Raw genomic sequence first — 24533 nt, 5'->3', positions numbered from 1 at the left:
GTAAAGTTACAGCTGCAGCTTTGTGATGAAAACATCCCTATTATATTTTCCTGCTGCCCTTTTCTCCTAGATGTTCTGGAAAAGTGAATGGGGGGGTAGCTAACAGCAGGTGTCTCCTCATTGCTCTTTTCCTCACCTACCTCCATCACAGACCTTTAATGTCTAAGTTACTTCTGAAATGTTAGCCAATTAAATAATAATAATGGAATAATTCTTTTTATTCCTTTTCTTGGAGGACAATAACATGATTTTGCTGTTAAACCAGCTGAGTTTAGCATAGTAATCTATGCTTTGGTCTCTATTATTTTCTTCCTTTCCGTAGGAGTACTTTCATTATCTCTTCCTATGGTATTTACACCTACAGCTCTTAGAATCAATATATCTTGCAAGTTCCATTCAGTTTGATCCAGAAGCTGTAGCATTTCTTAGACCATTTAGAACATCTCTCCGTAGATATTTTCATGTTAAGAGTGTAAAGATAAGAGCAGATATCCTCCTAAACCTACTATATTATTGAGAATAGCTTTAATCAATTGACAGAAAACTTTCTAAGGGACAAAGGTCTCATCTTTGAAATCAGCAACTAAGAATCACTTCCTCTCAAGATCACTAATTTTTTTAGGTCTAATTCTGTATCACTCAAAAAAAAGAAGAAAAAAAATATTGATCAGCAGTGAAATGTGTCTGGCAGGAGCTACACTGCAGAGGACTAAATGGAACATTGTGTCCTGCCAATTAAACATTCTGTGTTTAAGAAAAAAAAAAAAAAAAAACCTGTAGGGGTTTTTTTTTAAATTTCCATAACTCTTTTTTTTCTTGTGATGCTTTGTCCTGAGCTTGCAACCACTCCAGAGCTGGACAGAGTGCTGTCCAATGTTGTACAAATTATTTTCAGATGTATATAATGATGAAACTTAGCATCCTTATATGACTAGATCTTTGTGCTAAACTTACCTCCTTGTCAGGAAACTTAGACCCAATTTACATTGTGGACATACCTGGAGTTACTAGCATTCTCCACAGAGATATGTTAATTTTGGAGAAAGAAGCAAAGAGGGAGATTTAGATCTTTAAATATTTTAAGATTTTACCTATGAAGCATGACAGAATGTGAAAGCAGTGTTAGAACTGATTTGGAAATTTAGTACAAACTTACAGAAGGCTATGAAAAACTGTGCCCTAAACCTGGAAATTTAAACAATGTAGGATGTCAAAAAAGATCCACATCACGCTCTTTAGCAAAGGTGTTACTGATAACAAGCCAATGTAAATCCAGTTGCTACTAAATGTCTTCTGTTTTATTTGAAGTAGAAGAAAAGGGGGGAAAATCAGTAATTTGGAACAATCTGTTACTGTTGTTACTTATCCAATTCCATTAATGCTGAAAAATCGTATAGTGCTTAGCTACCATGCAGCAGAATTCCAAGAAACAGCTGCACTAACATCCAGGCATTATTTAATATTTTTGGTATGGCAACAAGATCAGCAAGTGAGAACAGAGACACTTGAATTCCTGAATTAACCTATGCTAACAAAAGAGCACTCTAAATAATAGTAGGATCTGGGCATTTGGCGAGGGGGAGGTTATTCTTGTTTCTGAACCTAAGGTCTGGAAATCTACATTCATATTTTTAAAGGCAATTTAAACATAAAAGAATATTATTCTAATAAAATCTTTACCAAATTTTGGAGGGGTACTTTCATTTGTTTTGGTGGAATTTCTTGGAGGGACAAGGGAAGAAAGTCGGATTTGAAAATTTTTCAGAATATGTATGCATGTCATCAACTAAATTAACTCTATCCCTGCCAAAACCAACACAATACAGAGTCAACAATGTCTTTGCTCTGTAAAACAAACTAGATCACAAAGAATTTTAAAATTAAAGATCAAAACCTTATGAAACCTTGAGTCCACCAAGTGATCAAAATCGTTATTGTAGTAGTGGGCATACTTTTTATATGTAATATTTGAATATATTACTAACATTTTCAGCTGCCTATCTTCATGAAAAACTTAATTGCTCACTAGATCCCAATACTTCTTTTTTTCACTATACACAAATAATTAATTTATTTTCCAGAAGGCCTGATTCTGACTTGTTACTAGTTTGTACACTAAATATTGACCAGATTCAAACTTCACCTTGCATATGTATTGCTCATGAAATTTGGAAGAAAACAGAAAACCCTTAATAAGAAAATAATTTCATGTTTCTTCTTTCTTCTGCTGTCAGATAACCCCAAAGATACTACTCGTGTTCCTGTCTATGTAAGAATTTTGGATGTTAATGACAATGCCCCACAGTTTGCTGTATTCTACGACACTTTTGTCTGTGAAAATGCAAGAGCTGGACAGGTATGCCTTTGAAAAACACTTCCCACTATCCAGTTTTGCTACAGCACTCAATTGTAGATCATTCTTGCCGATTGCTTAGGAAAAATCATATCCAAATTAGCTTTTGAAATGTTAAAAATGAGAGCAAAGAAGCTCTGTAATTGAGGCTTAGGGTGAAATCCCAATATGTTACAAAAACATCAGTGTTTCAATCACCACTTTTCCTTACGTACTTATTTCCTTGAACTGCTGTTAAATCCTGATGAGATATTTCCATGACATGGTCATGATTCACTTTGCCCTTAATTTCACAAAGTAGAACACTGTATGTATCTAAAAAATCTGATCTATATTTTCAATAATTCTCCAAGAACAAAATTCAAATATATTTCAATCCATGCTGACGGTGATGGTGTTACATTTCCCTGGGGAATGGTTTCTCCCCCCTCAGGGACCCCTAGAGCCTGTAACCATGTAGTTTGACCCTTCCTCCCCTTTCTGACCCCATTGGCTGTGTCCCAAACTGCCCCTCCCTGGCAGAAGCTAGAAAAGACCCTGTTCCTCTGCACACACCCTCTTTCTCCTCTGGACACCACCTGGAATAAACATCTTGATCTGCAGCTGGGGGTCAGAGCCTCTTTTGGATCCTTTGTCCTGTCCATGAAATATTCCTCCAAAGCCCTCTAAGATTTGGGCTAGCCTAGGAACATTGGAGGGGCTACAGGGGGATTTATTTCATGATGGCAAACAAAATTCTATCACACTTTTTCTTTTCAATTGTTAGATTCATCTTTCATTATCACACTGAAAATTTCTGACAAGAAAACATACATATTTTAAATGGCAGCATAATATTTTTTTTTGCTTCTTAGAGGCTACACAATGTGTACTTCAATTTAAGTGAAATGACTGTACTGCTTAATACCTAATTCCCAATAGGCAGTTGCTTATTAGAACTCTTTAAAAAATGTTCTCCTATTACACATCACAGAGCACAATCAGGCAACAATAAAGCCTTTGAAATGGTGGCAGTAGTAGCTCAGTGCAACCTGTTCAGTATGCTCAAATAGACTGTGGTGGAAGTGCCAGCTTGTCTTAACTGTTGGAGTCCCACAGGTTTAACATTCAGGTTGTATTGCAGATTTCACATTCAGGTTGCCATTCTTCCTTCCAAAGTGGCATAAGTTTGAACTGAGAACAAAGAATCCGTGGCTCAAATTTATAATGCATAAAATATCTAAAGGTACTGAGCAAATGCATTTGTCTGCTGTGACAGTCACAAGAGAATTCAAGCTGTTAGGTAAAGAGAAATCACTGGCTAAAAATGTAGAATTTTGAACAGTTGAAGTGTCTACTATAAATGCTAAAATATTATTTTAATCATTTTCAATAGGACATATGGATTAACAACTGTAAAAGAAGAACATTGAATTTTCCTCTTCCAGTTGCCAAAAAAAAAAATCCTGTGTTAAAAAAAACATAAATGCGTGAATCCACAAATTTTACTCATCTGAGATTTCAGAATTTTTTGTGTGCAGGTTACTAGTTCTAGAGCATACAGGAGATGCTAATAGAAGAGTTAAATTTCCATGTAAATGTATTTTGAGGGACAGTTTTTTCTGCACTATACTATTGAAGATAGTATAATTTAAAAGTAAATATAAAGGTTATTTCTACATTGCATTGTTTTATTGGTTACAATCAGAATAGGCTGTCAGTTAAAAAGTTGAATAAAACAATACTAATCATTTATAACTAATAAATAAGAGGCTAAAAAGGTTTACACATCCACAAATGTTTATGTAAATTGTTATAGAGCTCAATAGTGTCTTTATCAGAAAAACCTGCCAAAGTTATTGAGAGGGCCATAAATATAAACACTTTTTAAGAAATCTAAGTTTCAAATGATTGCTTAAAGAAAACAGTTCGCAGGAGAAGAAAAATATAATGCAGGATAACATGAATAATCTATTTGAATTCAGTTATATACTTCTTGTTTACTGGCAGGTCATAAATAAGATTTTTCATTTTTCAAATTCAATGTGTCCTGAGAGAATCTAATCAAGCCAAAGTGAACATGGTTCTCTGAGCTTGATTCCTCCCGCATTTCTGCTATTTTTCTTCCCTTTCAGGTTTTCATTAATTACATTTGATCCATGAAATTTGTATGTTCTATTAGGTCACTGAAACTAATGATGCTTCATCAGTCACAGATTCTGTGGTATTCATTTCAGTATTTCCCATCTACTCAAGACAGATGTTGTAAATATCAGTATTATACTTTTCCATTTACTTAATTTGTACAGAAGCTTAAATTTTATACATACATGTATATAGACACACATACTATGTATGATACCTAGGTAGGTGCACATAAATCTACGTATACAAACATACACATATATGGAAATATATAGCAAGAGAGAAATGTGACTTTTGTAGTCTGAATGACTCCAAGAGCCTGTGATTGTTTTCCTGCTTGCTATTGCTGCTTATGTGAGATGGTACCGTGGACTTACAAACGATGCAAACATCCTATCTCAGAAAGTTCAAGCTATACACAAGCAGCACCTCTGGCAGAATGCTATTTTGGTGGTTGCTGCTTAATCGACCCCCAAAAAACCAGGGCAGTCTTGGTGTGATGGCATAAAGAGGACACAGGCATTCATGTGACCTACAGGAGGCTGACTCAGTAGGAGTTCAGGGAAATAAAGCTGCAAAATGCTCAGTCTGCTGCAGCCCTGCAACCAAAGAAGTTGGTTCAGCTGTCCTCTGCCCCCAGGTGAGAAGAGCCAGGAGCTGGGCATCTGGACAGATGGAATCCCACTGGTTTTGTCAGCTCCCAGCTGTCACATGTCTGGCAGCTCAGCTGCCAGCCTCCAAAGATCCTCTGATGTAAAAGATAAGAGAATCAGTTTAGAAAGCAGGAGTCAGTCTCACTTTAGAGAAGAGACCTTGCATGGAAGCTGGGTATAACTTCTTGGTATATTCATTTTCCCTATAGTAGATGTCAGAAGAGAGACTCTTCTCTATTTGTAAATGATCTGCCAAACAAAAGAAGGCAGAAGTTGCCTTGGTCAGCAGCCAGATGCCCACCCAGCCACTTCCTCCCGCCTCAACAGTACTGGGGGAGAAAGGATGAAAAAGAAAATGGCTTGAGGCAAAGCCAGACTTAAAAATTACCATCACTGGCAAAACAGACTCAATTTGGGGAAAATTAATTTAATATGCGGTCCATTATAAATGGGGTAGGATTGTGAGAAACAAAGAGAGAACTAAACCAACTTCCCTTAATACCCCCTCCTTCCCAGGTTCACCCCTTCACTACTGGCTTGCTCTTCTCGGACATCCCTTCCTCCTAACGCTTTTCCCTGCCCCAGTGTGAGCATTCCCCATGGACTGCATTCCTTCAGGACAAATCTACTGCAGCATGGCATCGCCCTCGGGCCCGCAGGAAAGCGCTGCCCCGCCGGGGTCCCTCCCTGGCCCAGGCCCATCCCTGCCGGGTCCCTGCTGCCCCGTCCCTGCTCCCGCTGTCCCCTCGGGGCTGGCAGGGCTGTTCGTGGCTCGGTTCCCCAGCTCAGCCCTGGCTGCCGGGCAGCGTTTTGCCCTCCCTTGGCCGGGCTTTCCCCGGGGCTCTGAGGGGCTCAGCCGGGCCCTGCCCGGGCAGCCCCGGCACAGCCCCAGCACTGGGACACCCCCACCTGACCCAAGTACCCTGCGATGTTTAAAGGCTTGTTATTATCTTGCTGTTACTAGCCTTCATTTTACCAAGTCCACACGTGCCCACTCCCTTTTCACATGGCCAAATATTACGTAAATAAGTCTAGCTAATAATGGATTCTCTGTCAAAGACATTTTAAAATATGAATGATGATGTCTATTTTCCTTTTTCCAATAACTTAATTCAGTATAGATTGTATAAACTCACAAGGTTTCTTGAACCAATTCTTTTTATGCTGTTCCTCATGTTATCAGTTCATTTGACCTATATATAACATCCTTATGAGGGATGCTTTTCTCACCATAATCTTGCTTAGACATGACTTTTGGGATCTTCATATTTCCAGAAATTTCCTTGTTATATTCACCAAGTGTCTTTCTAAAAATAGCTGAAATTCAGATCTATTGAAAAATTAAAATCCTTTAAGTTTTTTTTCTAGCATTCAATTTTCCCTTCCTATTTTTCAGATATTTCTGTAAAAAAAAATCTTAAATCCTTTAATCCTGAAGTGTTACTTTATCTTTGTTTATTACATCTCTTTCATTTATTTTAACAAATGACAATTAGGGATCAATTTACTTGAGATTTTGTTCTCTCTTTCCTAGTTCCCCTGATTCGTTCTTACTTTAGTTTCCTCACTATATAGCCATAGATCTTACAGCATCCAGTGGCTTTATGAGTATCAGAATTCTGTCTTTGCCTTACCTTTTTCAAAAACTCTCAAAGGATTTCTGGAGAGTTCTGCTGCTTTCTTTTTCTTAATAGCGCATTATATTTTCATTCTTTCTTCTAAATTTAAGAGCAAATGCATAGCATATTTTAGAAGAAAACTTCTACCTAAACAATTGATAGAAAGGATGCTTGCAGAGGTCCTGCCAAGCAGAAAGATGAGTTTTTTTGGAATAAGCAGACCATACAGCAAGGTTTATCAGGTTTTAGTGGCTAATGATCATTATGACTGCCAGTGGACCCTTAATTTCCTGACTGTTACCATACAGAGTAACATCCTTGGCTTCCTTGCAGCTACTGCTGTGTGGCATTTCTACAAAGAAGCAACTTAGAGTGTTATACCCCTACTTACAAGGTGATTGGGGTTTCCCACGGCTGGCAGGTCTAAGAGAAAAAAACTTTGAAACTACATATAAAACAGGATTTATCATGTTTATCATTGCAATAGTAATCAATATAATCAGGAAACAGTTCTCAAACTGTAATGTAATGCTTTCAATTCTACACACTCTTTTTCAACTCTGAGTTTAAAACTCAGCCTAACACCTACAAGTGACCATATTTGTGAAGTAAAATAAACTAGTGGGGTTTTTTACTTCATTTTGTAAATATCTATGAAAATTCATGTGCTAGCTGCTCACTAGATAATGAAAATATTAATTCCTCACAAACAAATAATATTCTGTGCTTGCATTATCACTTTTATTTATTTAGAAAATTATTGGAGGATTATATAAGAAAATAGATTTAGAGAAAGACAAAACTCCTGTTGAAAAAGCAAGGAAGTTGCTATATTAAATGAAATCCCCATCCTCGCCTCATTAAGGAATTTGCTGCTGTTCTCTGGATGGACAAGAGAGAAGTTGGGAGTTAGTCATGCATTTTTTAAGGCAAACAGGAGGGCATTGCAGTTGTTGATGTTAAAGATGATCAGACCTGACAAAAACTGTGGTATAAAGAGAAATGGCTGTATTTCAAAGAACTGGAAGAGGAAAAACAAACAGGGTTTAACAAGTACACCACAGGGAAGGAATAGTGTTAAAAATTAGATGTAATTCCATGGTTGAGAAAGCAGTGCAATTTAAAATGATGGATAAGAAATGAAGAATAAAAATTATTTGGAAGTTAAACTTAAGAATGTAACTGAACCTTCAAGCATGCATGCACGCACAAAAATCCAGACATAAATTCAGTTTTATATGCCATGGTATAAAAAAAGCCTCAGTCTGAAATTAAGCAAAAAAGTCAAAAGTAAAAGTCAAAAAATTCATTTTGCTTGGGAAACAATATTTTGTCACTCTTAGGTATAGAAATTTCAGTGAAAAAGCCCCATATTCACTTACCTGACAGGTCAATAAGTGCTGATAAAGGGCTTGCCATTACTTACCCCAAAAATTCCCAAAACATTTTGTAGGCATTGCAGAAAACTCTGAGTCTGAGTATGGAACTGATCTGGTGCAGCTTACTCTGAGAATTATGACACCAGATTGTCATCCCGCTCCAAATTGTGCATCTCTAGGGCCTGCTACAATGTTTTACAAGAGTTGAAACATGTATAAAATCTAACTGGCACTTTTAATCTCAGGAATCATGTTGGTGTGTTCTGCTATACTAATAAATAGAAAAGTTATGCTTAAGAAAAAATGCTTTCATGTTGAAATGTAATTTGAAATGTTAACTTCCCTTTCAAAAATATCTGTATGATAAAATGCCATATTTATCATGAAAATAGAAAACTTCATGTGAATTACTGTCTTAGGTGTTGCCTTGAATTTAAAACGATGAACCAAAGATGAAGTATAAAAACTACCAGATACAACTAAAACTATTTTTGGTAAATTTTGTCCACTGTGTAGCTACAAAAATATAGGTGCACATGTACTATCTCATAAAAAATACAGATGTTCTTGTTCAAAAAAGCTTACATAAGACACTTGTTGAACATTTTTGTTTAGTCATTATATTTTACAGAATAAATATTAAGTCAATATGTGTGAATGCTAATTTATTCTAACGCTTCTCATCTTCTTTGATCAGACAGCTCTGTCAAAAACCTAGGTGTATTTGGTCTTTTTTGTTGTTGTTGTTTGTTTGCTTGGTTTTTTTCTGCAGCTTATTCAAACCATAAGTGCAGTAGACAAGGATGACCCTCTTGGTGGACAAAAATTTTTCTTCAGTTTAGCTGCTGTTAACCCTAACTTCACTGTTCAGGATAATGAAGGTAAAATTCTTGCCTGTTCCAGTGAAGGAGTTTTATCTTTTCTGTCTGGCTACATTCCTGAAATATGTTTGCTTTTGATGTCTGTCAGTATGTAGAGAAGCTGTGAAGGTTGCTGCTATCAAGAATACTTTACCTGAATGAGGTTTAGGACTTCTGCATTTTTATCTGTATAAGTGAGGCAGAAATATGCTAATAAAAAATTATAAAGAGCATCAGAAAAATATTGGCTTGGGGTAAGAGACAGATGAAATACTTGACTGCAAAAGAAAGATAGATTTCCAAAATGCCTTCAGCTGACAAGTTGAGATTTTTCACTTTAGCTTTTTGTCACCTAGTTCTGATTCCCCTGGCCTTCTGTTTTGCTTCTTTCTGACCATTAATGAAAATAATGGGTCTGAGAGCCTCTTCGGCTTTTCTTTTGATCCTTTCTCAATCTGTCTCTATCAGAGAAAATTTTCAGAAGCTTCTGTTGGGGAAGTGAGACTATGAATTTTGGCCTTCATTATTAGTATGACTAATTGAGGGGACTCTAGATTACAGAAGAAATAAATGAAAGAGTACATCATATCAGCCTTCAAATGTGCCAAATACATAAAGGCAACGGGAATAACCCTCTGTTCCTGATGAATATTCCAGGATGTAGTAGACTACAAACAACAGCAGAAAAAAAATTCTAACGGTAGGGAAAGTGAAGTAATTAAATCAAATAGTTTGCATACCTTATAAAATCCCTTGCAGAAGAGGTATTTAAAGATCCATAAGACACGTAATTTTTGATGTTGAGTGAAAACAAACTGTTAAAATACACACGACCAGTGGCAAGAAGCAATAAAGAAAAACTGTGTTTCACATCTTGAAGTCTATGAAAGAATACATAATTTAATATTTTAAACAAAAATTATGTCTTGGTGACTAGGTCCTGAGTACAGAGAGGTATAGATCTTGATATTATCTTGCTATCTGTAATTATTTTCTTTGTTTTTTCACATGGGTTATTTTAGTTGTGCCTGAAGTTGGCTGTCAAGATAGCTAACCACATAGCCAACCTCAAGCAATCCACAAAGTGATGGGAATTAAATTTTCCTTTTAGTGCACACTAAACAGTATTTTCTCTGTTTTGGACCAAAAAGTTATCAACTCTGGTGCTGGCTGCCACTCAAGTGTTGTGGCTCTAACAGTAGAAGAAATAGTCTTTCTGTGTTTTTCATTCCTTCCTTCCCTTCCCTCTGGCCACTCAGTGGACAGCCTTTGATGCTGAAGTGTCCTGCAGACAACTAAGATTTGTTTGCTACAAATACAGTTTAGTAACTTCACTTCTCAAAAATGTTCAGGAATACCTACCATCTTTCACATTTTCTGAATTCCTAAGACAATTTCTATCCAAAAAAAACCCCTACATCCTGTACTAAGGAACATAATTCATTGTTCTACAGTGTGTTGAAAGTGGTTTGGTGTAGCAAATCATACTGAGTTGACAGTATTCCTGTGGGTGTTGTCGCAGGTGATGCGTAGAAAGAATGTTCCAGAATGGAGTACTTGCTGAACTGCACAAAATGTAAGGTTATTTTTCCTCAGTTGGTCGCTGTGTTTCAGGGTTTCAGCCCTGAACTGTAACTGTGTCACACACTGCGTGCATTAATCTGTAAAACATTTTAAGCTTTGAGAAATCTTCTCTTTTTAAATCACACGCAAAGTGGTGCAGAGGCACAGAGAAGCAGGCCAGATGTACCTAAAAACTTATAAATAGCTTTCTGATCAATTCGGGATGTTATTAGAAAAAACAGAGATACCACTATGATATCAGGAACCATTTTTAAGTCATATAAAATACAAATATTTGCATCTACTGTAAGTGATACGGTTTCTGTTTGCATAGCCTACAACAGTATCTTCTAATCGATCTAGATAACACCGCCAGGATTCTGACGAGAAGGAACGGCTTTAGTCGACACGAGATAAGTACGTACCTTCTCCCGGTGGTGATATCGGACAACGACTACCCGATCCAGAGCAGCACGGGCACGCTGACCATCCGGGTGTGTGCCTGCGACAGCCGGGGGAACATGCAGTCCTGCAGCGCCGAGGCCCTGCTCCTGCCCGCCGGCCTCAGCACCGGGGCGCTGGTGGCCATCCTCCTCTGCATCATCATCCTGCTAGGTAGGAAGAGAAGCGCATCTTACCCTGCCCAGGAACAAACATTTGAGGCCTGGCTTTATGCAGGTGGATAGCATTAATGCTCCTGGGTTTTGCAAGAAGAATATAACTGTGGCTTAAAATAAAAAGGAAAAAAACCCACAACAAATTCAAACCCTCATTATCTGCTAATTTAACATTGTAAATAAGAATTCAAGTCCCAGACTGTTAAAACTATCACTGTGCAACCAGAAGCTCGTTTATGTTCTTTTGTTAAGTTGTCCAAAAAAACAGAAGTTCAGGGAGATGAATAGCATAATCAAAAATTGCTTTAATGTCTTTAATTTTTTTTTTTTTTTGAGGAAAAGTCTCTTTTTTATTTAAATAACTACTAAAAATCAATATGCAGCATATATTTCACATATAACATAACAGTAAGCAGTAATTTGACTACATCAGAACCCTGTCTATCCAGGGGTTTCAGTGCTGTAATAAAAAAAGGAAAATTTTGTAATTTTCCATTTTGTGGTTTTCAGAATAACACTTAATGACCTATAATTCAACTCAAACCTACTTTTTAACAATATCCTTTGAGCTTGAAAAAGGAAAAATACCTTCAGAACAGACCTGGCTATTTTAAAGCTCATTACAGCTACAGAAGGAGCATGCAGACAAACTCATGCTCCTGTAAAGCAGAGCACACAATGTGTGCAAAATAGGTTTTTGATGCAGACTTTATTGTGCTACCATTATACAGATAGAGGTGTTTATCCGCTTATCAAAAAAATGATCTGGTGAAAGGTAGTTCTTGTACCTGGTGGATTTGCTGCTAAGAAATTGTTAAATAGAGATTTTTACCCATTCTTTGTTTCCCTCTTTAAGTTATAGTGGTGCTATTTGCTGCTCTGAAGAGGCAACGAAAGAAGGAGCCTTTGATCCTCTCTAAAGAGGACATCAGAGACAACATTGTGAGCTACAATGACGAAGGCGGTGGAGAGGAAGACACCCAAGCCTTTGATATCGGCACCCTGAGGAATCCTGCAGCTATCGAAGACAAGAAGCTGCGGCGAGACATTATCCCTGAAACGTTGTTTGTGCCACGGAGGACTCCTTCGGCACCAGACAACACGGATGTCCGAGATTTCATTAACCAAAGGCTAAAAGAGCACGACACTGATCCCTCTGCGCCGCCGTACGACTCGCTTGCAACCTATGCCTACGAAGGGAACGATTCCATAGCTGAATCCTTGAGCTCCTTGGAGTCAGGTACTACCGAAGGAGACCAAAACTATGATTACCTCCGAGAGTGGGGGCCTCGGTTTAATAAGCTAGCTGAGATGTACGGTGGAGGAGAAAGTGACAAAGACACTTCTTAACCTACAGTAGGCTACTTTTTTCTTTTCCTTCGAGCGGAAGTAATTTTACAGACACCTTCTGCACTCAACAGTATTTAACATTCAGGAAAATTTTCCTGCCACTCAGCACAATGGTTTCCTTTTAAAATTTGTTTTAAACTTGTCCATTAATGTCATTCATTCTTTCTAGTAGGATGCCACTTGGAATATATACAACATTTTATTTAATCAACTTCCAAGAGCCAAAGCTATGGAAATTCAGTGTTGTACATTTTAGTAAGTAAAAAAATATCTTACCTTCAGAAATTTGAACGGGGTGATAATCCCTTAAGCAACCTCAAGCCGCTTCTGTTAGGTACATGTCCTATTCCTGCAAGTGCAGCTTTTAAGATGGCAAAGAAGAAAAAAATCCAATATATCCTGTTCTGTACATTGAAATAAAACAAAATGTACACGTGGTGTTAATAGGTGTAATATGCAGCTGGTTTAAAAAAAAGTTTGTGCAACTTCATTTCATCAAATTCTATCTGCCAATGTTTTATATTTATATTTTTGTATTTATTTTTAAAAAATAAACCAGTTTTTACAACTATGTTAACGCTTCCTGCCTGTTCTGGCCATGAATTTCAAGCTTGAAGAGAACATGGAATTTCGCCAGCAGTATGACAGCCAACTGCTAATACTTCTGTGCTGAAGTATTGTCCATACATACAACAGTCGGAAGTGCTTGTGCTCACTGAGACAGGAACAAGTTATACAATTACTTGCTTGCTCAAAAGTGCTACTTTCTGCAGGTCAATGTTTAAAAGAAATTTTTTGTTTTATTTTTTTAACTGAACTAAACATATTCTAGTCTAGAAAGATGAATTATTATCTTGTATCAACTCAAATAGCCTTACTCTAAAAGCACGCTGGCACAATCTACCTATCCAAACACATAACATTAGTTTCAAAATCTCAGTTTATTTGTTCTACAGTTCTCCATTTTGAGTCATACTTAGATCATCAGAAGTTACATCTGTAAGAGCCACAGATAAAGCGTAAAAAGACGCTCAATCATTTTTAAGCTCTATTTTCCAAAGACAAATCATTTGCTGACAAACACTCTGTGTTGTTTTTCAACCACCTTTAAACTGTCAATCTGAAGACTGAGAAAGTGTCACAAAAACTAGCATCCTCTCAATTTACTCAGTTTTCTCAAGTCTAGTGAAAAGAAGCATGAGCAACTAGCCAACTGTAACCAAAAATATACTTTAGCTATCACAAGAAAAAGCGGGTATCCAAAAACATTTTGAAATGTCTCTTCCTTTAATCTTTAGGTTACACAAGTTTTGTACTAGAGAAGCACTGAAATTTTGAAATGCTGCTGAGATTAAATAATTCCAGAGCCAAAGCAGTACGTTACAAGGTCTGTATTAGCTGCTGTGGAAGGTTTTTTCCTCCTTTCTTTCTCTTAGCTAATTATTGACATAAAACCAAGAGATATTGGAAACATATTATTCCTTTGAAAAGTAGAATGCTGTGTTCTCATTTAGTTAGATATTTCTTCTCCTTAATGGGCTGATAAAACCCAGTGAAGTTGAAAGCTGACTAAACTGCCATTAAGCAATCTGTTTTGGTGCAATGGAGACCAAATTTTTATTGACTTGATATCAAGTTAAATTATTTGATCTATTAAGAAACTGTGAGTATTATGGATTTTTCTCCACTTCAATCAATAATAGTTTTATTAACTAATGATTTTTTATATTCCTTGATAGAATATGAATCTGAGAATATTAAGAAATGTCTTACATAAGCAGCATTAGAAAGCTTTTTAAAAGTCCTACAGGTGATACAAACAATTGATCTTCTTTATGGTCACCTAGTGAACAGGACCTAATTTTTTTCTTCCAAATCCCCATCAGTCCTTAAACATCATGCAATAAGAAGAGACAAACAGATAATATCCATCCATTAAAAATATAGATAGAAAAAAGACACTCTTCCAAAACTAAATTTTTCTTCAGCAACACTGAGACCAGTGATATCCTACATATTTAAATGAGTATGTACTAAGAAGAAGATAAAATAGTCTGTAAAACATCTGGGTTTTTACCTATAAGCTAAAAAAAACCAAATTGATTAAACAAGTCCAGACAACACTTTCACATATAACTCAGTAAAAATCTCTGGTTTGTTTCCAGAAAGAAAAAGAACAAATACACACATCTTCCTGACTATTCATCTATATCAGAAAACATCAAATAAGACTCTATGACTTTGATTTGCATTACAGTACTAATTTCCAAGTAATAACTATAAGGAAATATTTTTCTATCACTATGTTGAAGGAAGTTATTTTATAACTGTTCAGCAGAATGTGAATCTGATGTTTAAAATTTATTCCTGTATGTGTTATTAAATAAAATATTAGTATACATTGTGAAAGTACATAACCATATATAAACATACTACTAACATTATTATGTAATTAGTATAAATTATCTTTTTTTATGTGTTACCATATCCTTGGACATTTATTTCTCAGTACATTTTAGGAAATTTTAGGAATCAAGGGCATTATTACAATGTCTTCTTCTGCACCCTTAAAATAGTGAGGAATTGGAAAGTGAAACTCCTAGACAACTCAAAGTGGAAAAAGTGTAAAACAGGATACCTGCTTACCAAGTAGTACCTCCTAAGCTTATCCGCATGAAATGAGATGAAAATTAACAAAACATACCAACATGTAGTAAACAAAATCATGGTGTTGTTTAGTCTGAATGAATTTTTTATGTGTTCTTAAGACAAAAATGCCACAGGACCACAGAAACAAAGAAAATACGTTAATATTGCATTTCAGTTGGAACTTGCAAGTTATGTACAACGAAACACCTTATGAATGTTTAAAAAGTCAGAAATGTATAAAAACTATTGTAGCCACTGTACATGCAGTAGACAGTGAGTTCTTAGAGTCTGTTGCAAAAAAAAAAAATTTTAAAGGAATTTTGTGGAAGTAGATGTGCACATGATCTTATGTTAGTGACAACAATGTAAAGAGTAATATTTCATAGGGCCTTCAGGAAAGTGATTGATAGGCGGAACAGTCTAAGGAGAGTAAATAGCACTTAAACCAAAAAAACCCCTCACTTTGCAAATTATCAGGTCAATATCCACCAGCTTCAGTCTCTGTATATGCAGAAGTTTTTCACTCATTCACTCTTACAACGTATCATATTTCCATCATTTATCCTTCAGTCATATGTAATATTATTTCCAGGCTAAACTATTTATCAATTGCATTACTGTCAAGAGTTTGCCCTGCATTCCTCTCACTCACTTTCCAGTGTGACTCCATTGCCTTTGAATCAATCACATGTTCCTAAGACTTCTTAAAGTCTTCCTGTGCTGTCACACACAAAGTTGGAAGAAAGAGGACCAAATCTGCTACATTATTTCCCTTCATTATAGTTATAGTTTGCTCCCACTGGTTTAACTACATAAACACTTGTTAATGTTACAGAGCTGCTGGTTATGCTAATCACAGAATATTCTGAGTTGGAAGGGACCCACAAGAATCATCATGAATGATGGAGAAAATTAAATGCAATCGTTTCTCCAGGTTGCTTCAGACTGGTTTGCCCTTATTTGATGAGAATTAAGATTTTTGACAGTGTTCCTCTAAGTTTATCCAATACTGAGTAAAAAGCAAATAGTCTCTTTTGGCCCATCACTAACTACTGAAAAAAAAAAATTAAAAAATAACATTTCAATAGGGTAATTAGTAACATGCATCTTATATAAGAATATAAAGAGTTTAGGTTTCCTTACTTTTTGTCAAATAAGTTGAACTAGAGACTGGATAGTAAAAGTTACCAGAAGCCTTCAAACACTGTGTTATCATTATCAGGCTCACTTGAGCAGCACAGAAATCACTCATCTGTAATCTGTTCATAACAAGATGCACAAATAGATGCTCAAGCTAAAACAATTTCACTTATCCGTAACAGTGCTATCTATTATGTTCAAAACCATCCTATAAATAGTAAACATAAGGAGATAATTGGAAATATAAGGAGACATGTGAATACAACTTTTAGTTTTACAACAAAGTATTCTGGGCTTCTCTACCGTCTCTCTAGTTTTTCAGAGGCTCATTTAAACTCTATTCTAATTTGGTTAAGCTGGGTGAAAAGTCACTTTCTACATGACAGAAGATAGAGCTAATACCATGGAAGTTCACAAATACAATAAGTCAGGCAAAATTTTAAAAATTCTTTTGTTTTCTCCATGGCTATTTTTTTTTCAATTTTAAGAAAATATAGTAAACCATGAAATCAAAATGACAGTTTTGAAATCAATCTTTTTTTCTGAATGTCAGTTTCTCCTGTTTCCCACTCCCTTCAAAAAAAATCAAAACAAGTATTTAATTTTTAAGAAAATTTGTTGTCTTTAAATTGATGTAAACCCTAGTCAACAAGGACAAAAATAAATATATATTCAAAAAGAAATACGAAATATTCCTTTGTTTTTCGACTACAAACTAGAAATCGTATAAATTTTGAACTTACATTTGGCAAAATAATTTTTTACATTTCCATTAATGTTTGCAAAATGGTATTTTGTTTATTGATAAAGTTTTGGAAGGTAAGCATTTTATAAATATTTTTGCATCCATGTCTACATACTGTGTGTGGAAACTTCTAGCAAAAATTTTTGAGGGAAGCAGAACAAATTCTAATTTATTATATTCACAAAAAAGTCAGAGGAAAGTCAACAGCTGAATCTAGAAAGTATCTTTTATGTTTCAAACAGGTAGCATGACTTGCCACTTTGCAGTCACAGAAAGTACTACAAATACAAATTAATTAATCAGTAACACCTGAAAAGATTTGGAAGTCATGGCACTGTTGAAAAACTTTCATTTACAGAGGAACTTTGATGTATTTAATATATATGCATAGAAATATCTCCATCATATTGCATGTTGCTATTGTGTATCTCATCTTACTAATTTCAGAATTGTAACAAAAAAATTACAGAATCCATGAACTTTCTTAATTTTGGCTAGTTTCTGGGTAGTATGGTAACCTGCTTGTTCATGAAGACAGAAATTAAAATTTGGCCACCCACAGGAATTTCATTTTCATGCTGTGTATCAAGGCAGTCACACTTTTTACATATAGAGGGACCATCAGATTTCATAGTCTGCTTAGCTTTCCAGAAGGTATTTGAAAAGGTCTATCATCAACATTTCTAAAGAAATTAAACTAGAAAATCTTAACAAAACACAGAAAAATCAATTAAATATTCAATAATGCTAATAGAGGATAGACGAAAGTGGAATTCTTCTAGATCTGATCTTTTGATCTGGCAAAGGAAATAAATAATGGGTATGAGAGCTTATTTGAGATTGTTATTAAGATCAGTAAATAAAAAGGCCATTCAAAAGAATGTGAACTGATGAAGTGGTACAACATGGTTATTCACAAGTGAGATCTTGTAGTTATAATAGCTAATTTTGGGAAAGTCTTAGCTCAGTGTTAAGTAAATAAAGGAAATAATGTATTAAGAATTATTAAGAAAAGAAGAAAAAAATATTATGCTACTGACTGTCATGTCCTTATACTGAAGGTTTTATTGCTGTCATTAGCATGTCCTCCCCCAGACAAGGTGTTCTCCATCTAGGAAAGATAAAGAGGATAAGCGATGATTAAGGTCAGAAAATGGTTTCTTTATAAAGAAGAACAAGGCAGGCTGGGGCCTTTCAGGTTCAGCAGGTTTTCCAGCTGATAGGAGATAGATGTCTATGAAAACATGAATTATATGCAGGATCTAATATTCATTGTGATTTTCAATAACAGAATCAGGAATCTTCTAATAAAAACAAACAAAAAAAATCAGGTTCAAAAAGAAGAAGAGGTTATTTTTCAGGTACAAAACACACTTAAGACTGGAGTTCCCTGCTGCAAGATTTTGTAAATGCCAATTGCTTAAATGGATTACAAAACTGTTGAAGGAAATGTCTCAAAAGCCCCTCCATGTAAGTTATAATCAAGCAAGAAGCCCCACAATTTTATGCTGTCAGTGATCGTAGAAGAAACTCTTGTATGTAATTATCACTACATGCTTACTTTGTGCTTTCACTCTTCCTAACCACCCACAGCTGGCCACCATCAAAGACAGGCTTTGATGATCTAGATATTTGGATTTCTGTTACAATGATTAATATATTCCCATTTTTATGACCTTCCCTCTATCCCGAGAAACAAATCCCACCATATAATTCTCAATGCAATTGGATCAAAACTCCTTGACATTTTTTCAATATATCTCTAACTGCTGCTAAATTGTCACACCAGGAAATGTTTTAACAGTATCCAGAAGAGAAGTACACCAGGAAAATGTTAGGTGGTATTGACAGAAAAGCTTTATTTAACCTTCACTCAGCAAAACTCACCTTCCCTTCACTACAGTTGCAATTTATTATACGTGGGGCCAAAATATAAATTTATTCGAAGAAAATTTAGTGGGTACTTTTCTAAGACATGGCTGGCATAGCAGCTAGCAAACATTAGGTTTAATGAGAGAATATGTAAATTGCAATTTAAAATATTTCCTTCTGCATGAAAGTCCATCAGACATAGTTAAAGATATGACAGTTAATTTAGTTGCCATAAGCATCACTTTATTTAGTAATGGAAGTTGGTAAAACTTGTTCATAACTCAGAGGCTGCTGAAAACTATTATTGGAAGGAAATTGTTGCCCAGCTTTTTTCTCTCCTCCAAATGATTCATGGTTGAGAAGTACTTTTGCTTACTACTCTTTATGTTACATTCAAAGCAAAATATAACCCAAAAAAATACTATTTGTAACATTAATATTCCATAAATATATATACACGCAATATATGGTATTATTATAAGGTATGCATATTCTAGATAAACATATCAGAATACAGATAAATGTCTATACAATATTGATGCATGAAATGGGAAACAAACATGTTTCATTCCTATTAATAAGAAACAATTTTGGAAATGTCACAGTAACCTTTCTGGATGACACTCCCAGCAGAGAAACTTCAGGAAACTGCTATGCACAATTATACCAAGGATATATAAACCTTCCTGCATCACCAACTCAAAACAGTGACCTGAGCTGCCTTGGTACAAATGAGGCTGGAAGACAGAAAAAGAAAATCATGAAGGTTGTCTTCTGACCTTTAATTATATCATCTGAAAAGCAGTTCTTGTAAAAAGTGTTCCTTTGTAGCTAAGGGCTCAGTCTGGCCTTCTTCCATACTAGTGTACTAGAGATAGAGGGAAAAATCTTCTTCCTTGTTGCAAATTTCCATATACTCCAAGTATTATGATAATGCTTATGCTCTCCTATTTTAGTTCTTCTTGCTCTATTATCCTCAGTTCCACACAGGGTAGACTTGTTTTGGGAATAGTTTGAGGCTACTGTATAATGACTATTTTCTGTAGAGATTTGCCTCATTTCATACAGATTGTCATTTGTACTAAAAATATTCCAACAAAACACCACTTCCCGAGGAAGCAGTTTTCTATTTCTACTTCTACTGGAGAGTGTTGAAATAAAATGAATATTGGGAAATATAACTTACATAGTTTTGAATTTCTGAGCTCCGAGCTTGTGGCAAAACCATCAGTCCATCAAACAAAGAATTCACGGCTAAGTATCTCAGCTAGAAGGTATTTTCTTACTTTAATAGCTATTTCTCAGGTCTTGTTTGTAACATATATATAAATAAGCCTTTTAGACCATGAGGATTTTTATGCCCCAGTTAATTGTCAAACAATGGTCTTCTAGTGGCAAGCACAATAGGCATGCCGGGGGGGGGGGGGGGGGGGGGGCGGAAACAAAACAAAAAAACAAAAACAAAAACAAAACAAAACCAAAACAAAACCAAAAAAACCCAAAACACCCTACCCAAAACAAAGCAAAATACTTGATAGTCCCTTCTAAGGACAATAAGGCAAATTAAATATTTGGCTACCCATTGGACAAAGTCAATAGTTACCTATGAAGTGTAGGCTACCTTTCCTTCAGCAGAGAAATATAAACCTGAAAAAATGCCACGTGATTAAACTTACCTATAACACACACATGAAATAAATAAGCATAGCCTCAATAACAGCATATTCTGCGTTGCCTTTACAACCTTTATTTTGTTAACCAATATTAAGTTTGAGTATTATTGCCATTAGTATGTGATAGAGTTAATCAGCTTTTTCCTTACAAATTCAGTTATACCTGTACTGTAATGTGTAAGGAATCATTTCCTATGTAAAATTTGAAAATGTGACTGGTCTAAGATTTCTGTGTAATTTTAGCTTATTTAAAATGTAAGGAAAATTTGATTGTTTGTTTACTGTAAATAAGGGCCTGCCAGATTTTTTTATCTGAAAAAATTAGAATCTTCTATTAATATTAATATTTGTAAAACTTCAGAGTTCATATCTTTCATACCAGAAATTAGAAAAAATGTACCCTAAACCTTCAATTATAAAACATTAAAAAAGGCCCCTTGTTATCATAAAAGCAAATTATATTTCCCTAAAATTCCAGTTCACAGGGTAAAATTGTGACTGAATAATGAGTTGTAAATTTTCTTAAAAGAAGATTTAGCAATTTTTCAGTATTTAATCCTTTGTGATAACACATTAAGAAATGCTCAAATAAGAATATGACTTATTGCTGTCATTTTATTCACAGGCATGTTCTGACTAATACATAGGCCTTACACCTACTCTTAAGAACTGTCAGAATAAAATCAAATATGTTATGAGAAATTGCTCTCATAATGTCCTCTAGTCTTCTACATTTGGTTCAGTACACAAATTACATTTTTGCAGACGTAAAGCATGCAAACTGAAACTGTTTTTTGACTAAGACAGTGAGCACACAGTCCTGTCTATCTGCTTTCTAAATTCAAATCTTTGTAGTTCCAGAGCTACAAACCTACCTGATTATGCTCGTTAGAGAAGGATGTTATTTCTTTCAGCATCAAGTACATCATGTTACAAACCACACAAAGAAAGCCTTAACACTGTCAAAATGAATGTCAGTAAGCTTCACTGAAGGTGCCCAAACCAGAATTGAGAGTAAGTTTGAAGACCTGTAACTGAACAACAGAGGAAACTTTTCTCAAATTTTTTAGGTAAGGAAAAACAACCTGCAGAGCTTACAAGAATCTGCAGTTAAGGTTCAGCTTTGTAGGTATGTTTCAGATCTGTCCATTTCAATGAAAACAAAATGTTTTCGTGATTGCATCCCTTAATTTAATTAATGTAAGTAAAAGCAATAGTAATCAACATTCATATGCACAGATAAAATCTCTTTAAGCCCACTGAAAATTACTGGCCGCTGTCAGCTATTTATATATACCTAAGCCATTTAATGCACAAACAATTATCTTACATAAGATATTAAAGGAAAAGCATTTCATGTTCAAAAGTAAAATGGCAAGAGAGGGGAGCAGTCCAGTTTTTGTCTAGAAACCAAATACTGTGAAATGAATTAACTTCAATTCATGCTGCCATCAGAAGTTGAATATAAATTAATTTTTATTTATAAAGTAATGAAAGCGAAATAATGTTTTGGGGTATTTTGTGCAGTGTTATTACGGGAAAATTTAAAATAACGTAGCAATAAAATATTCTATTACTTGAAAAAATGGCCAATGTTTTCTTCTATCATTAGTTCAGCTTTATTTCTTCCAGTGGATGTACCTCAAATGGTTCAGTTCAGATAAGCACAAATGAGCCAGTCACAGATTAACTGAATATTTTTAGGCCTTTGTCCCTCTTGGCACCTTGATATTCCTCTGCTGATGTTAAAGAAAGTAGAACCCTAAAGTCATAAGACAACTTTAATGTAATTTTGGCAGCATCCCATTTGAGTTAGTCAGGACTATTTACTTTATGACTTCTGAATGTTTCATCTCTTTCATAACTATAGTGGGGTTTGTCATGTACAATCAAGTAAGTAGAACTTGCAGAGATAAAAACATATGAATGAATAAAACCTATTAAAATAAATTTGTTTTGAGAAACCAGTATGTACAAGGTAAAATCAGCTTGTTCATTCATTCTGGAAGTCTACCTTTCCCTCATTAGTTCTTCTCATTAGTTCAGAAGTCACAGAGTTTTAAAAAGAAAAACAATGATCTACGGATTTTTAAACTCTCTTTGTCATTGGAGATGGGTATAAACTAAGCTGTGTACTGAGCATGAGGGTGTGTACATTCAAAAAGAAGCTGTATTAGGTTTTACTATTATGTCCTGATGCAGTTCTGGAGGGAAGCAGCATTCATTTCATTTCAGTCCCAGATGGATAGGGAGCAAAACGAGACTAGGGAAAAGACAATTTCAAGTTCAAAGTCTGTGGCCCTTCCCTGATTCATGAAAACAGCTAGAAGCAACATAAAGGTGTTTTGTTTTGTTTTGTTTTTCTTTTAGTTATTACTTTTAGAAAACTAAGACCTAAAATTACCTATATCTCTGCCTGGTATTACTATGACTGAAGATGACCCATATCTCTTCCTGTTATATTTCAGGGAAATTCTGTTGTTAATATTACACAGTTACTTTGAGAATCAGATATATATATTAATAACAGAGCACAGCTGTTACTTGATTCTAATATATTTGAGTACACATTCTTCTTAACCAGACTTATGAAGAATGGCAATAATTATACAAATCTCATCCATTTTTTGATCTTTGCTGGTGCTGCTCTTGAAACGTATACATTTCAAAAATATCACCTAAGCCATTCAGGAGGGATTCAAGATATAGCTATCTAAAACATATTCTATATGACCAAATATTTCTGACTTTCAGTAAGAAGCTCTGTATTTCTAATGCCTCTGCAAGATATCATCTGTTTTCTTGATGATGTGCAAATATCAGCACATTTCAGTTATATCATCTTGAGTATACTGAAATAGCAAGTCAAATATTCAGCAAGCAACAATGATATTTTTACAGCATGAAAAAAAAAGCCACTAAAAATTAGGGCTTGTGATATCACCAAGAGCTTGGATAAAACTGAACTCTTGACTCCTGCGTTAACTGCTTATTGTATTTTAGGAAGACACATTCTAAAAGTGTACAGGAATATAAGAAATTATTTTTCACAGGTATTAGTATATTTCATAACATTTTCACAATAAAGGTATATCATCCCTCTTTGATAAGAGAGCTCTGATTGTGTCTCTCTGTTATGGAAACATATCTGACACATTTCAGCACATCATTGGAAGTATCAAATTCACAAATATGGAGTAGCATTCGAAATTTCTTCTCCAAACAAAATAATTTTATAAATACAAAATTAATCATTATTTGAATAATGACGATCAATCCTCATTCCCATGTTAACAACTTCTCATATATATTTTATTTCTATACTGTTTTGTGTGAGAAAAAAGTGAGTTACATTGAGAATAAAAAAATATTCATGTTAGTATATTCAAAACAGTTACTGTACATTTTATTAATTTAGTGAGGTTTTACATTTCTAGTCCTTTTCAGTATAACTAATGTGCCAATTGAAAAGAAGTAAAATCACAACCAAATCTGATGCTTTGTATTTGGAAACGAAAAGCTTTTTTTTTTTTTTTTTTTTTTTTTTTTTTTTTTTTTTTTTTTAATGGGCTTCAAATCCTCCTATTTTGATTTATGCCTCTTTCATCTGCGTTCCCGCATTTACCCCCTTCAAACATTATCTTTTTTCAACTGGACTGATGCTTCAAGCAGAGGCATATTATGCAAAAATGCTGCCAAACTGCTTTCACCTTAATGTTTTGGACTCAATCACATAACGATGGCATTAACTGCCTCTGCATGAAAGATTATATTGCCGTAATAATCGTTGGTTCAACTCTATTATTTTAAGACTTTTATTTAAAGTATACTCAAGACTAGATGTCCTGTAGTGACGTCATCAACACAAAACATAAAACACTAGGAAGAATTAGTAATTTTTAAAATTTTTACAGGATTTTTTTAACAGGAAATAAT

The 24533-nt window shown here is 35.0% G+C and overlaps 1 protein-coding gene across 1 annotated transcript in view; it reads left to right on the top strand.

The window, feature by feature from the left end:
* The window catches only part of CDH10 (cadherin 10), a 55832-nt gene extending 43314 nt beyond the window's left edge, over positions 1 to 12518 (top strand). Inside the window, exons 8-11 of the mRNA XM_063400449.1 lie at positions 2235 to 2356; positions 8901 to 9009; positions 10915 to 11166; positions 12025 to 12518. Coding sequence (XP_063256519.1) covers positions 2235 to 2356; positions 8901 to 9009; positions 10915 to 11166; positions 12025 to 12518 — 977 coding nt within the window. The remainder of the gene's footprint in view (positions 1 to 2234; positions 2357 to 8900; positions 9010 to 10914; positions 11167 to 12024) is intronic.
* The last annotated feature ends 12015 nt before the right edge of the window (positions 12519 to 24533 follow it).

Source organism: Prinia subflava, chromosome 1 (assembly GCF_021018805.1).
Source record: "Prinia subflava isolate CZ2003 ecotype Zambia chromosome 1, Cam_Psub_1.2, whole genome shotgun sequence".
In the NCBI taxonomy this organism is placed as follows: Eukaryota; Metazoa; Chordata; class Aves; order Passeriformes; family Cisticolidae; genus Prinia; species Prinia subflava.
This window is presented reverse-complemented; position numbering and strand designations above follow the sequence as displayed.